A 15,000-nucleotide genomic window follows, 5' to 3' on the forward strand; every position below is an offset into this window, starting at 1 on the left:
TCTCTCTCTCTCTCTCTCTCTCTCTCTCTCTCTCTCTCTGGCAACAATAGCAGTAACAAGTTTTCAGTCAATTCGTAGCAATTCAAGACAATGGAGTTTCTGTTGCGGATAAAATTTTACGAGAAATGTGCAGTTTTACGAAAATGGTGCAATTGTTAGTGGTCATAGTAGTAATAGTAGTGGTAGTAGTAGTAGTAGTAGTAGTAGTAGTAGTAGTAGTAGTAGTAGTAGTAGTAGTAGTAGTAGTAGTAGTAGTAGTAGTAGTAATAGATGTTATTGCTGTTATTGTTGTTATTGCTGTTGTTGTTCTGAGCGTCATCTTTCACATCTAGATTTACACCTTGAGAGCATTTTGTTGAGCAGAGAAGACACAGCAATGTAACACTTAATTAATATCACAGACGAATCATTGCTAATAAACCAAGTGAAACGCCAATGCTTCGGAAAGGTGACTCGGGACTTTGAACCCGTGTTGCCGCTGCTCTGAGATAGTGGCGCTGGTAGTGAGGAGGGCGGGGCTGTGTCTGTGAAGTCCTGCGTGTTAGTGGTTTTGGTTAAGATAAGAGTAAGAGATCGAGGAAGTTATTAGTGGCGGTGTAAGAGTAAAATAAATAGATAGAAAAATGATAAATAAAACAATTAAAAAACTACATTAAGTAAATAAAATTGTATATATTAGAAACATTATAAAAATCAAAGGAAATTAAAAATATATATACAAAAAAATAAATGAAATGAAAATTAAAATGGCCTAATATCCCCCAAAAAAAGAGTTGGTTAGGGTTTTGTGGTAAGTGTGAAGAAATAAATTAACCCTTTTATTACTGGGACATATTTTTACCTTGAGATTTGTGTGCGATTAGACCATTTTACTGACATTAGGAAAGGGTCTAAGGGGGCCAGAAGATTAATGGCCACAGTCTTCACTATCTTGATTCCCCACATAAGTTTCTGAAGCTGCATAAAATCACCAAATGCAAAGTAGAATGAATATGGCAACGTTTCATGGTACTGAAGGGGTTAATGCTGTTGCTGAGGTGATCGTGGGATGTGTAAAGGAGAATTATCAGCGCTGGTGTGACTGTTGCATCTAGTTATGTGGTAAAGGAAAGTCAATAGTAAACAGTAATTTTTTAGCAATGCGTTTCAAGACAGACTCATGGCTCTTCTATTTGGGGTCTCGTGTTTTTAGCCTTTTTACCATGACTTTTGGGTATGATTAGACGATTATGTTTGCATTAGGAAGGGTCTATGAAGGTCACAAAATTAATGGTCAGTCTTTACTCTTCTAATAACATAAGTTTCTGAGACTGTATAAAATCACTAAATAATAAGCAAATTGAAAATGAAAACTCGTCGTGGTACTAAAGGGATTGATTTTACATTGCCTTTTTTTTTTTTCTTAGTGTTTACACTGTCCTTTAGTTTAGTGTGAATACCGTCCCTTAGCGGCGCCATTATGACTTTGGTTGCTTCGGCGCCTTATTCCAATCACTCACTCATGGCAATTCAATAATACTGCATTGTTTAGGCGCTCAGTTTGTCAGTCCATCAGGTAAGCAATGAAGCAGTCAGTCCTGGAAATAATTTAGTGACATCTAGTGGCTGTTATTGATGTTTTTGTACTGTTGCCTATATCGTGTTGTTAATTTTGCAGCGTTTGCTATTTATATTCTCTCTTCAGGAACTTTTCAATAATTCCGCGTTTCATCGACTCCAATTGTGTTTAGCTGCTATTGATGGTGGTGGTGGTGGTGGTGGTGGTAGCAGTAATGGTGGTTAAGGTGATAATTACATTCTATTTAGTTGCTTTATATCGAATTCTTCCTATGAGAAAGTCACACACACGCACACACACACACACACACACACACACACGTTACGCATGTGTACGTGATTCTCTTCCAGTGTCACACGCGGATAACGTCACACCCTCATCTCTCTCTCTCTCTCTCTCTCTCTCTCTCTCTCTCTCTCTCTCTCTCTCTCTTCCTACGCCATCTTCTTTCCTTCTCTCTTCATCACATCTCCCCTCAGTTCTCAGTCAGTCATTTTCTTTCCCTCCCTCGCTTATTATCTCTTCCTCCCTCACTTACTCCTCCCTCCTCTTCCCTCTTCCCTCGTCTTCTCTTCTCTGCGTTCTTCTCTCTGTCTTTCTCCTTCCAGCCACACCCAGACTTCCTTTTCTTTATTCCTTCTCTTCTATTTGCCTTATAGCATCCTCCTAGGCCGATGTTCAAGTCCCCCCTCTCTCTCTCTCTCTCTCTCTCTCTCTCTCTCTCTTTGTCCTTCTTATCTTATTCTTTACTCTTAGTCTTTCTTCTTTATCTTATTCTTTATCTATCTTTTCTTCCCTTCTCTCCTTTTGTTCTTTCCTTTATTGCTTTATTAATCTCTCTCCCTCTCATTCCTTAAAGTCATTGTAGCTCATTATCTCTCCGACTTACCTCTATATTTTTCCTTCAATTTTATCCTTCTCCCGTTATATCTCCTTCCATCCATCCCTCCTTCGTCTCAGCATGATTCCCTCCTTCACTTCCTCTCTCCATATTTTTCCCTCCATGTCTTCCTTTCGTCTATCCCTCCCTTTCCCTCAATCTCTCCTTCTCTTCCTCCATGTCTTTCCTTCCTTTCGTCTCTCCCTCCCTTTCCCTCCATCTCTCCTTCTCTCCCTCCTTTCAAACTCTCGCCAGTATTCAGAAATGCCTTGCTCTCTCCCCACGATACTTTTCTAAGGCTGCAGAGAGAATTAACCAGATTTTCAAGACAGTTTTCTCCTTTTAATAAGGTAGAAATCTTATCAGTCCATCACCAGAATCATAAAAATATCCTTAAAAATATGTGTGTCTTTAACTGCAGCCTTTGGAAAACTGATTGAGAGAGAGAGCAGTTTTTCAGAGTACTGACCTTTATTTCACCGCCATTCTCTCCCTCACTACCTCTTACTCTCTCCTTTCATTCCCTCTCCCCCATTTCCCCCTCCCTCCCACTTCACGTCCTGCCCTTCTTCAGTAGATCTGCGGTTCTCAGCACTAACACTCCCAAGCCACGCTGAGCCCCGGGCAAGGTCTATCGCTGCAGGCGCTAAGCTGTGAAAGTTGGTAATCACGCTCCCTATTGAGAAACTGTCACTCTTCTTCTTCTGCTGGTTCTTGTTGCTGTTGTTGTTGTTGTTGTTGTTGCTGCTGTTGTTGTTGTTGTGGTGGTGGTGGTGGTGGTGGTGTTTTTGTTGTTGTTCTTCTTGTTCTTGTTTTCTTTTTGTTGTTGTTCTTGTTCTTTTGTTCTTGTTCTTGTTCTTTTCTTGTTCTTCTTGTTCTTGCTCTTCTTGTTCTTCTTTCTTTCTTTCTTTTCTTTTCTTTCTTTTCTTATTTCCTCTTTTTGCAGTTTTCGTTTTTTATTTTTATTCTTTCTTTCATTTACTTCTACAAAAAAACCACCACCACCACCACCACCAATAACAACAACCACCATTACCACCACCACTTCTACTACACGACTATATGCTTAACCCACATACCCACATACCCCCATCCCCACCACCCCCACCACCCCTCCCCACTCTCCCCACCCACACAAAATGTAATAGCAATAAAAAATTACCCGACTCATCAAAACAACCACAGCGATAACAACGAAGGAGGAGGAGGAGGAGGAGGAGGAGGAGGAGGAGGAGGAGGAGGAGGAGGAGGAGGAGGAGGAGGAGGAGGAGGAAAGAGACAAATAGTGGTGGTAGTGGTAGTCGAGGAGGAGGAGGAGGAGGCGGAGGAGAAGAGGTAGTGGTGGTAATAGTGGTCTTGAGAGGAGGAGGAGGAGGAGGAGGAGGAGAAGGAGGAGGGAGGAGGAGGAGGAGGAGGAGGAGGAGGAGAAGGAGGAGAAACAGAAGGAAAACGAGAAAAAAATACTGGAAATGTTTCAAGGATAACATCATCAACCGCAACAACAACAACAACAACAACAACAACAACAATCACCCTCCACCCCCCTCTCATAACTTCTCAACCTCAAAATTTTCATCACATCTTATCTTTTTATTTTCCATTTCTCTTACCTTCAACTTGGGATCGGGGGAAGCGAATGAGAGAATAGATGAACGAGTGAGTATGTGATTATAGAAGTTTGTGAGTAAAGGACGTATTATGTAAAGAAGTGAATGAGTGAGAATAAGGGTGAGAGTTGCTGAGTGAAAGGAGTGTAAGAGAGTTAGTAAGTGAATGAGTTGAGTGTGTGAGGATAGAAGTCAGTGAATAAAGGACTTGTTAGGTGAATGAGTGAATGAGTGAGTAAGTTTGGGAGTTGTTGAGGGAAGAAAGAAGTTGACGTAAGTTTATTGATGAATGAGTTGAGTGTGTGAGGATAGAAGTCAGTGAATAAAGGACTCTTAGGTGAATGAGTGAATGACTGAGTAAGTTTGGGAGTTGTTGAGGGAAGACAGAAGTGGACGTAAGTTTGTAGATGAATGAGTATATGAGGATAGAAGTCTGTGAGTAAAGGACGTGCCAGATAAAGGATTGGTTAAGTGAGTAAGCTTGGGAATTTGCTGAATGAAGTTAAAGCTGCAAGTAAGTTTAGTATTCCTTATTGACTCACCACCAGCAACTGAATCACCGTCTATATAATAAACACATCAAGACATTTCCTCCTTTTTTTTTTGGCTATCTCTCTCTCGGACCTACAAGAGGACTGACAACTAAGTGGGCTTTTATTTGATTTTTGTCGTTTTATGTTGCCCTTAACCAGCTCTCCCCTCTTACTTAAAAAAAAAAAAATAAATGAAAAAAATAAAACATGAGCACCAGTACATACGTTGCAGGTGTTCGTTCTAACCATCTGTTTGGTATTCGCAGGGCAGGTGTTTATGTACTGTGCTTGATGCTGTCCATTCTGAAGAGCGCTGGAGGTTACATATATGACAGCAGCAGTGGAGGGAGGTCTCGCCGCTTTGACAATCCCACCACGTATCACCTTCAAGCTTTGCCATTTGTCGAGTGGTTTAAAGTTACCTACATGTCACCATGATACCCAGGTTCTAGATTGTTACACCGAAGATGCGCTTGGGTGGTGATGTGGGCCCTAATATTGGTACCACTATAAATAAAATTGCCTGCGCTACTAATACTCTTCAAATTACCTAAAGGCGCTATAGGCCAAAATATAAAATGTAAGTACTGTGGTGATTTTGGGTTGTCGTTAGTTATTATTGCGTTATTGGTTGTCGTGTACAGTTACGTGACTTTGTTTTTTATTTAGTATTGAGAGTTTCGAGTCAGATTTCCACCTTTTCATCGGCGGCTAATACAAAATCCATCCTCCTTTTCATTGTTGCGTTAATGAATGACTTGATTGGCTGCACATGGATGGGGCAGGATTTTTTTTGTTTGTTTGTTTTTGCTTATTGTAATTTATGCGGTTGTTTATTTTGTTCGCTTGTTTATTGTCGTGAATGTTCAGTTTTCGACAATTTTCGTTTCAGTTGGCAAAATACTACTACTGCTACTGCTGCTGCTGCTGCTGTTGCTGCTGCTCCTACTCCTACTCCTGCTGTGTGGAATAATTCTCTCTCTCTCTCTCTCTCTCTCTCTCTCTCTCTCTCTCTCTCTCTCTCTCTCTCTCTCTCTCTCTCTCTCTCTCTCTCTCTCTCTCTCTCTCTCTCTCTCTCTCTCTCTCTCTCTCTCTCTCTCTCTCTCTCTCTCTCTCTCTCTCTCTCTCTCTCTCGTCTCCGCCACACAGGACGAAGTAGTGATGCCTGCTAACAAAACATGTCTCATTCATACTGAGCCAGGCCGGCCATGCGCGTCATGCCAAAACAGAGAGAGAGAGAGAGAGAGAGAGAGAGAGAGAGAGAGAGAGAGAGAGAGAGAGAGAGAGAGAGAGAGAGATGCCAATACTACTTAATTACGAAAATAATCAATAACAATAAATAAAAATAAAACGGAGGGAAGACAATAACAACCAACGAAAAGAAGAAAAAATGAAACGAAGAAGAAAACACGAAAGAATTTAGGTTATTTTTTTCTTTCTTTTTATTTTTTTGTAACCGTTCTGTACTTCGTGACTTCATTTCACATTCCAACCAGTCCCTACACGTCCTCTTAGACAGGGCTGTAATAGCAGACCATCTCAGTGAAAGTGCTGGAGGTAATAGGGCTAAGCTTCCCGACCTTTGAAAGTGAAAGTGAAGTCATAAGCTGCACTCCGGGGTTCGTCTGTCCTTCCCAGGCTCGAGGGTCATAGCGGAGAACTTAACACTGCCTAGGACAAGGAAATGAAGGAAGCTGCAAGATTATTTGTTTATTTATTCGTTCTCATGTAAGAATATTCTGGCAAAGGGTTACTAAAAGGCTGAGAAAAAAGGCCCATTAATGATTCTAGGTCCCTAAAGATGAAAGCTAAAAGGCCTCCCTGTTTCGTGGTGGTTATTGGGACTTTCAAAGGAAGCTGCAAGATTATTTATTTATTTATTCACTTCTAGGGAAGGGTTACTAAAAGGCTGGAAAAAAAGGCCCACTAAAGATTCTAAGTTCCTGAAGATGACAGCTAAAATGTCTCCCTGTTTCTTGGTGGTTATTGGGACTTTGAAGATTTACGTTATTTCAGGGATAGGTTGACAAAGTATCTGCCTCATCAGTAAAAGATAATACCCATGAGAACTTTAGTATGTAAGAGCTTCGTTTTTTTTTTTTTTTTTTTATGTAAGAGGGTAAAACTGATCAAAACGAAAAAAAAAAAAAAAGCACACTAGTTGCCAGTTCCCTTGCATGTCTGAGAGAGTTAGCCAAAATAAAGGGATAAATGTCTTGAAACCTCCCTTTTAAATGAAGTCAAGTCATAGGAAGTTGGAAATACAGAAGCAGGCAGGAGTTCCAGAGTGTACAAGATTATTGATATTGTTAATACTACGACGAGAGAAACAAAAAAAAAACAAAAAAAAACAGCTTAAGACTAAAAAGAGAAAGATCAAGACATTCGAAGATAATATAAAAGAAAAAAATAAAGTATGAAATGCCACGAAGAAAGCTTGAAAAGAAAAAAACACCTCAAGATCACAACAAGAGAAAGACAAATGAGAAAATAGGAAAAAAGAAGTACAAAAAAAAAAAAAAATACCACTGAAAAAATATAAATTGAAAGGGAGAAAAAAAATCGTATATGTGTATGTCACCAACCAGTCTTGCAACACGAGAAATGGGTGAAAAAAATAATGAAAATACACGGTTGTTATCACTCACTCCCTCAACACAACAAAAGTATGCCACGAGGAAACCACAAAACTCCCTCATAATTTTTGTCTCTTTCCCTCAGCGTGGAAAGTCTATACTGAAAACTCAAGGAGATGACTTTACCTTCACTTCAGAAATAGTTGAGAAATAAATCTACACAAAATCGCTACCAGTAGAACAGATTACGAAATTGATCTCTACCTTATCGCTACCAGTAGAATCAATTAGGAAATTAATCTAGTGTATACCTTATCGCTACCAATAGAACCGATTGCGAAATAGATTGGTCTCATCGCTACCTGAGAGATATTAACCACATCAGTACCATGACGCGTTTCCCTATTCATTCTGCTTACTATTTGGTGGTTTTATACAGCTTCAGAAACTTATGCGGGGATTAAAATAGTGAAGACTGTAACCATTAATCTTCTGACCTCCACAGACCCTTCCTGATGTCAATAAAATAGTCTCATCGTACACAAATCTCGAGGTAAAAATGTGTCGCAGTATCGAAGGGGTTGAAGGGTGTCGTAAGCAAGATTCAGAGTCATTGAGCAGGACAGGATGAGAAATAACTGGTTTAAATTGGATGTAAAAAGGAAGGAATTAGTTCTTGAATAGTGGCAGGTGGATGAAGGTTGTTAAGTGCAGAGTTATTAGGGAGATGATGATGATTAGACCTATTTATGGGTGATAGGTTGAAATAGGTAAGTTATTTTTCATATAGGAGCTGTCACGTGTAGGCCTAAAGACTTCTTGTATCTTTCCTTATTTTCTTAGGCTCTTAAGAAATAAATACACCTGAATATTGAGAAAAGCATTAGTCCTTTCTATTCTAACTTCCACTACCATAACTGTATAGAAAGAAAAACTCGCTACAGTAGAAGAGAAAGATTTTAAAGTTATACATTCACCTGTTACTTATTATGCTTCATTTTCCTGTTCTTATTACAAATACACGTGGATATTAAAACAACAATACTCCCTTTGGTCCTAAACTCCACTACACTAGCTACAGTAGAAGAGAAAAGTTTTAAAAGTCTTATCATCAGCTGTTACTTATATGGGCACCAAATATGTGTGTGGAATGACCGATGCGTGGTGTGGACATTAACCCCTTCAAGTGTTATGACGCGTTTTCATATTCATTCTTCTTACTGTTTAGTGGTTTTATACAGCTTCAGAAACTTAATGAGAGGATTAAAATAGTGAAGATTCTGGTCATTAATCTTCTGACCTCCACAAGCCCGTCGTAATGTTAATAAAATCGTCTAATCACACCCAAAACTCATGGCAAAAATGCGTCCCAGTAATGAAGGGCTTAAGTAGTAATAGTCGTTTTCGGTGCTAAACTTCACTGCCATAACAGAGTACAGGGAAAAACTGGCTGCAGTGGAAGAGAAAGGTGTTATCTTCTGCTTTTGCTTATAAGGGTGTTAATGTCTGGCAGCGTGGGAATGTGACGCGTTTAGTTAAATAGAGGCACGCTGAGGAAAGGGAAGGTGCCTGAGTTACGATAGACTTAGTTAGGTTAGGTAAGCTTACAATTTAGGTTAAGTTAAGTTAGGTTAGGTTAGGTTAGGTTACAAGTTAGGTTAAGTTAGATTAGGTTAGCTTTTCAGGTTAGGTTAGATTAGGTTATTTTTGGGTGACATACGATAAGTTAGGTTGATTTAGCTTAGGTTAGGTGATGTTAGGTTACATGAGGCAAGGTTAGTTAGCTAAGGTTTGGTAAGGTTACATTATGTGAGATGATGTTAGGTTACATTAGGTAAGGTTAGTCTAGTTAGATAAAAGTTTGGTTAGGTAAAATTAGGTGAGAATAGATTAGATACATGAGGTTAGATATGGATAAATCAGCTCAAAATAGGTTAGGTTAGGTCAGGTAAAGCTAGGTTAGATTAACTCAAAATAGCTTACCTTAGGATACGTTAAGTCAGGTTAGAAGTTAGGTCAAGATAGAATAGCTAAAAGTAGGCTAGATCAGCTCAAGACAGGTGAGGCAAAGGGAGGTTAGGTTAAGTTAATAGTGACTGGGCAGGGGAAGGTGAAGGATTGAAGGGTTTAGCAAAGGGCAGAGATAGTGAACGTAGGGCATCAGATTGAGTGAGGCTGGAAGAAAGGGAGAGTGGAAGAGGGACTGATGTAGGAAGGGATGAGGGAGGGAGGTAGGGAGGGAACACGATGGAGGGAGGCAAGCTGGTAGGGGTCAAAAGGGTGAGAGACAGGGAGACTGGTATGTGAGAGAGCACTGCACACTCACCAACTCTCTCTCTTTCCCTCTCCCTCTCCCTTCCCTTCCATTCCCTTCGTTATCTTCTTGCCACATTTCTTTTTCTTTCCCCTTCACTCACTCTCCTCCTCCTCCTCCTCCTCCTCCTCCTCCTCCTCCTGCGTCACCGGTCACTGTAATCTAGAGACGAGGTGAGGAAAACAGTGTAATAATCAGCCTTCGGGGACTGTTGCTCTGTTGTCCCCTGCCTTTCACTCTTGTTTTGTGTGTGTTGAGGGCGTGTGTGTGTGTGTGTGTGTGTGTGTGTGTGTGTGTGTGTGTGTGTGTGTGTGTGTGTTTTGGAATATTGTATTTTTTTTTTATGCTAAGTGTGAACGATTGTGTGTGTTTACCTGCCATTATTCATTCGTTTCAACTCAACTTATTCATTAATGCTTTTTTTTTACCTGTGATTATTCGTTCATTTCGGCTCTACTCGTTCACTAATGTTTGCGAGTGGATTAATGCAGAATAGAGTAGTTGAGAGGTTTCGTTTGAGCCTAACCTAACCTAACCTAACTTAACGAAGGCTAACCTAACCTTACCTTACTTTTACTTTGCCTTGCCTTACCTTGCCTTGCCTTGCCTTGCCTTGCCTTACCTTGCACCATAAAACATCATTGTAGTTTCAACACACTAGTCAGTCATTTAGTTTAATTGTTTTATTATCTTTCTTACTACTACTACTACTACTACTACTACTACTACTACTACTACTACTACTACTACTACTACTACTACTACTACTACTACTACTACTACCACCTACACCACCTACCACCACCACTACTACCACCACCACCACCACCACCACCACCACCACCACCACCACCACCACCACCACTACTGCTGCTGCTGCTACCACCACCACCACCACCACCACTACCACTACCACCACTACTACTACTACTACTACTACTACTACTACTACTACTACTACTACTACTACTACTACTACTACTACTACTACTACTACTACTACTACTACTACGGTTACTACGAAGGTCAAATCATCATTGCTAAGAATTCCAACACAACCACCACCACCACCACCACTGCCACACTAACAACATCAGTAACAAAAACATAATCACCAATACAACATTAGCTTTCGTAACACCGCCTCACACACTGCAAGTCAAACCTTTCGGCTTTCCACTCCTGAAATATTCATGCAGTGGCTCCGCATTGCCACAACAACCCCCCTCTCTCCCTCCTTCCCCCTAACCAAACCCCAAATCCATCACCCCACCCCACCCCTTCTTCCACCCCATCACTTCCCTCTTCCACTAGTAATGCGCTGAGTGTCTTCCCATTTCCTTCCTTTCATTATTTTTTTTTCTTCAGTCTTGTTTCTCCATCCAAAGATTATTTTACTTCCTTCCTATATTTCATTTCTTTTTCTAGAGATTTTGTTTTATTTTCCTATTTACTTTCTTTATTTTCTTCCTTTTTTATAACTGGAGAGTTTGTTTTTCTTAGTTTTTTTTTTTTCTTTCTTTATGTTGAGTCTTGTTTGTATTTTTTTTTTTTTCGTTCTTTTTCTCTTAACTTCTTCAGTACTGGGACGCATTTTTACCTTGAGCTTTGTGTACGATTAGACGATTTTATATTCACTAGGAAGGGTCAGAAGATTAATGGCTACAGTCTTCACTATTTTTTTATCCTCACATAAGTTTCTAAAGCTGTATAAAATCACCAAATAGTAAGCAGAATCACTATGGAAGTCTCTGGTACTCAAGGGGTTAAACTACCGAATGGTTTCAAAATATTCCTACTTTTTAACCCTTCCACCAATTGTTTATTTCCTTCCTTTCGTTTTTTTTCTCTTTTCTCTTTTAACCTTTCAAGCGATTTTCTGTCAGTTCTTTTCATTCTCACTTTTCTTTGTTCTCTTAAACCAGCTAGCAATTTTCCATTTCCTTCCTTTCACTCTTCCCTATTCCCTCCTAACCTTTCAAACGCTTTTCATAAATTTTTCCTTTCACTTCTTTCACATTTTCCAGAGTTACACATTCATTTCTCACTTCAGCATGAATAGAAGACATGAATAACAACATTTAGAGTTACACCCAACACCTTCACTCGTCTATTCTCTCCCTCCCTCTCCCTGTCTCTGTCTTCCTCTCCCACTCCTTGCCACTCCCTCTCACCCACGCTTCATAGTTCCGCCTTGTGAGTTACTGAGAAGGAGGAGGAGGAGGAGGAGGAGGAGGGCAAAAGTAAAGGTGAATGCAAACTTATCCTGAGGCGAAGAAAAAGGTGAAGGGAAGAAAGGAATAAGCGGCTGTGTTGCTTCTTGTCATCATCGTCGTGGTTGTTATCGTCTTTGCTAAGATGTTGCATCACTGTGTGGTTGGATGGAAGGGAGGGATGAAAGGAGGGAGGGACGGAGGGAGGGTGAGGAAGAGGAGAAAGAAACAGGAGAGGAAGTAATGGTAGTAGGGAAGGGAAGTGCTGTGCATATGTTGAGAGTGTTTTGTTTTGCGAAGAATGTTACTTGTATTCTTTCTTGTTTGTTTTTTGTTTGTGTTTTTAGTTTAATTATTCATTTATTTATTCATTTATTTGTATGTTCATTTGTTTATTTAGTTTTGTATGTCTTTATTCATTTCTTTTATCGAGCTGTGTGATATTCAAATGTATATCTGTATGTCTGTTCATCTACCAGTCTATCAATTTGTCTGTCTGTCTATCTATCTATCTATCTATATCTATCTATCTATCTATCTATCTATCTCTACCAACCAACCTACCTACCTATCTACCTATCTATCTATCTATCTATCTATCTATCTATCTATCTATCTATCTATCCAGCCATTTATCTTTACATCTCTTTTTTATATTCACGTTTACTTAAAAAACACCTCGCGTGCGGTTGTTGTTGTTGTTGTTGTTGTTGTTGTTGTTGTTGTTGTTGTTGTTGTTGTTGTTTCCAGGAAGAACCGTTAGCAACACACCTCAATATTATATTTATACCTTTTACACCGTGCGTCGTGTAATAAAATGCAGGAACGTGGAGTCTGAGTTTATCTGTGACTGAGTGGAATTTCCTTTACTATATATATATTTTTTTTTTACTTGCTGAGGATTTATTCATTTACGTGTTTATTTGTGTATTCAATTATTTTTCTCAGCTTGACTCTCCCTTTCACTGCCTTTTTGTCACGTCTTTTTCTTAATTAGTAATTCTGAAGCATTTTTTTTTCTTGTTCTACTTGTTGTACTGGCTAGAAATTCCAATATGTATCTGTTTTTATCCTCATTTTTCTCTCTTTGTCAGGATTTTCAGTCTTGTTCCATCCTTTCTCGTCTCGTCTCTCGTGGTTTTTTTCAGTGCAATCTTTCCACCTTATCCTTAACCTCTTCAGTACTGGGATGATTTTTTTTTTTTTTTTTTAACCATGAGTTTTGGGTACGATTAGACGATTTTATTTACATTATGGAGCTCAGAAGATAAATGGCCTGAGTCTTCACTGTTTCAATAACCACATAAGTTTCTGAAGCTGTATAAAATCACCAAATAATAAGCAGAATGAATATGAAAGCGTGTCTTGGTACTGAAGAGGTTAAACTTCTTCGCATTCCAATGACCTCCACATTTAATATTGGTGTTGATTGTTTGTATAAGCTGCGTTCCCTGAGACCTCCTTTCTCCAGACGCAAGGCCGCAGTGAGACGCAATTAAGCTTGAAGGAAAGGACGAAGAAATCATCTGAAGGAATAGTCAAAGGGAAGATGGTTTAAAGGACCACGTAAACAATCCATTCCTTGAAGAACCTTGAGTAAGAAATGGTGGCACTTAGGTGAAGTCTGCGTTGGTGGTGGTGGTGGTGGTTCCTTGTAACTTGTGAGTGGGAAGGAAAAGGTTTACTTGAGATAATTTGGTGTACCTTCATATATAAAGTTTGTCTTCAAAACTTCAAAAGATGTTTATTGCAAACATTTTATTTTTTACTTATTTATTGATTTACTTTTTATTGTTCGTATTGGAATAAATTTTTAGTATGAAATATTTTCCTTTCCTTCCCTCTTTTTTCTTCTTTTCGTTTTTTCTTCTCTTCTTTTCTAGCATTCTTGTAACTGTTTCACACACAACCACCACTACACACAACAGTCCAGTTCTGCGTGCACAGAAAACAGTGGGTTTTTTTAGCACAAACAACTGGCACCAACCTGTGTTGACTTGCGCTGGCTTCTTAGAGGGATTCCGCAGCAGGATTATTTACTGGCTCAAGCGAGTTAGATTAACAAGAATGGTCAGGAGGAAGCTGATCGAAGGAGGCTGCCCGCGCCGACACGTTCCTCTGTGCACGCTTTACACTTGTTTACAGTAAATGGTATAGTTCTTGGCTCGGGTCGGCATCGGTCGGCACTGGTTGCTCGCCCAAGAAAATTTTCTCTGCACACACTCCTTTATGTTATCAGAGAGAAAGCTTTGGACCGATTCATATCGTACTGTACGTCATAAATTTTCAGACTTACTGTTCTGGTCTTTCATCACGAATAATTTCTTACTGTCCATGTATGTGAAATTTTCCAATAAGGTGTATTTTAACTTCATAAAGCGAAAAATATATAGATGATAATGGAGAGAGAGAGAGAGAGAGAGAGAGAGAGAGAGAGAGAGAGAGAGAGGTGGAGAGATTAAAACCAAGGTCACTGCCTCGCTCACCGTTTTAATTAACCTGCCCGCGTGAGTGCCTTGGTGGTGGTGGTGTGGTGGTGGTGGTGGTGGTTTTGTGGTATTTGTGGTCTGGGGTGTTATGCTTTTTGGAGCATTAAGAGGGGCGTGGCTGCCATGAGGAGGAGGAGGAGGAGGAGGAGGAGAAAGAGGAAGAGGAAGAGGAGGTAGGAAGGAAGGAAGGTTGGAGGAAGGAGGATGGATGAAAAGAAGGAAAAAAAAAAGTTAGTAGCATTGAAGTATTGAATTATGAGGAAGAGGAGAAGATAGAGGAGGAGGAGGAGGAGGAGGAGGAGGAGAAGGAAGAAGAGTAGATGGGGGAGGAGCCGAGAGACAACGAAGTGTGAAGAGTAGGAAGAATGCATGCACACACACACACACACACACACACACACACACACACACACACACACACACACACACACACACACACACACACACACACACACACACACACGCGAAGTATCCAAACCAAAGACATGAATAAACACAAGGTAGAAACACGATGCAGGTAAAGAATGTAATCAACCCACACTCACCTGTCATTAGAGAGGCTTGCCCGAATGTGGGAGAGGAAAAAGTGGGGAAAAAGTCTCTACAGGGAAAATTGGTTTGCTTGTGTGTGTGTGTGTGTGTGTGTGTGTGTGTGTGTGTGTTGTGTGTGCTTGCCAGTCATTCTAAGTTTGCAAGGGTGTAAGAGAGAGAGAGAGAGAGAGAGACAGAGGGAGACAGAGACAGAGACAGAGAAAATGCATAATAATAATCTTCTCTATTATATTGGAAACTTAATTAATAAGAGAGAGTTACGGAGAAACTATAACACA

At 40.0% G+C, this 15,000-nt stretch overlaps 1 protein-coding gene across 1 annotated transcript in view; it reads right to left on the reverse strand.

The window, feature by feature from the left end:
• The window catches only part of LOC123515366, a 22,286-nt gene extending 16,037 nt beyond the window's left edge, over positions 1-6,249 (reverse strand). Inside the window, exon 1 of the mRNA XM_045273870.1 lies at positions 6,159-6,249. Within this exon, the coding sequence (XP_045129805.1) occupies positions 6,159-6,182 (24 nt within the window). The 5' untranslated portion in view covers positions 6,183-6,249. The remainder of the gene's footprint in view (positions 1-6,158) is intronic.
• Between the last annotated feature and the right edge of the window lie 8,751 nt (positions 6,250-15,000).

Source organism: Portunus trituberculatus, chromosome 39 (assembly GCF_017591435.1).
Source record: "Portunus trituberculatus isolate SZX2019 chromosome 39, ASM1759143v1, whole genome shotgun sequence".
In the NCBI taxonomy this organism is placed as follows: domain Eukaryota; kingdom Metazoa; phylum Arthropoda; class Malacostraca; order Decapoda; family Portunidae; genus Portunus; species Portunus trituberculatus.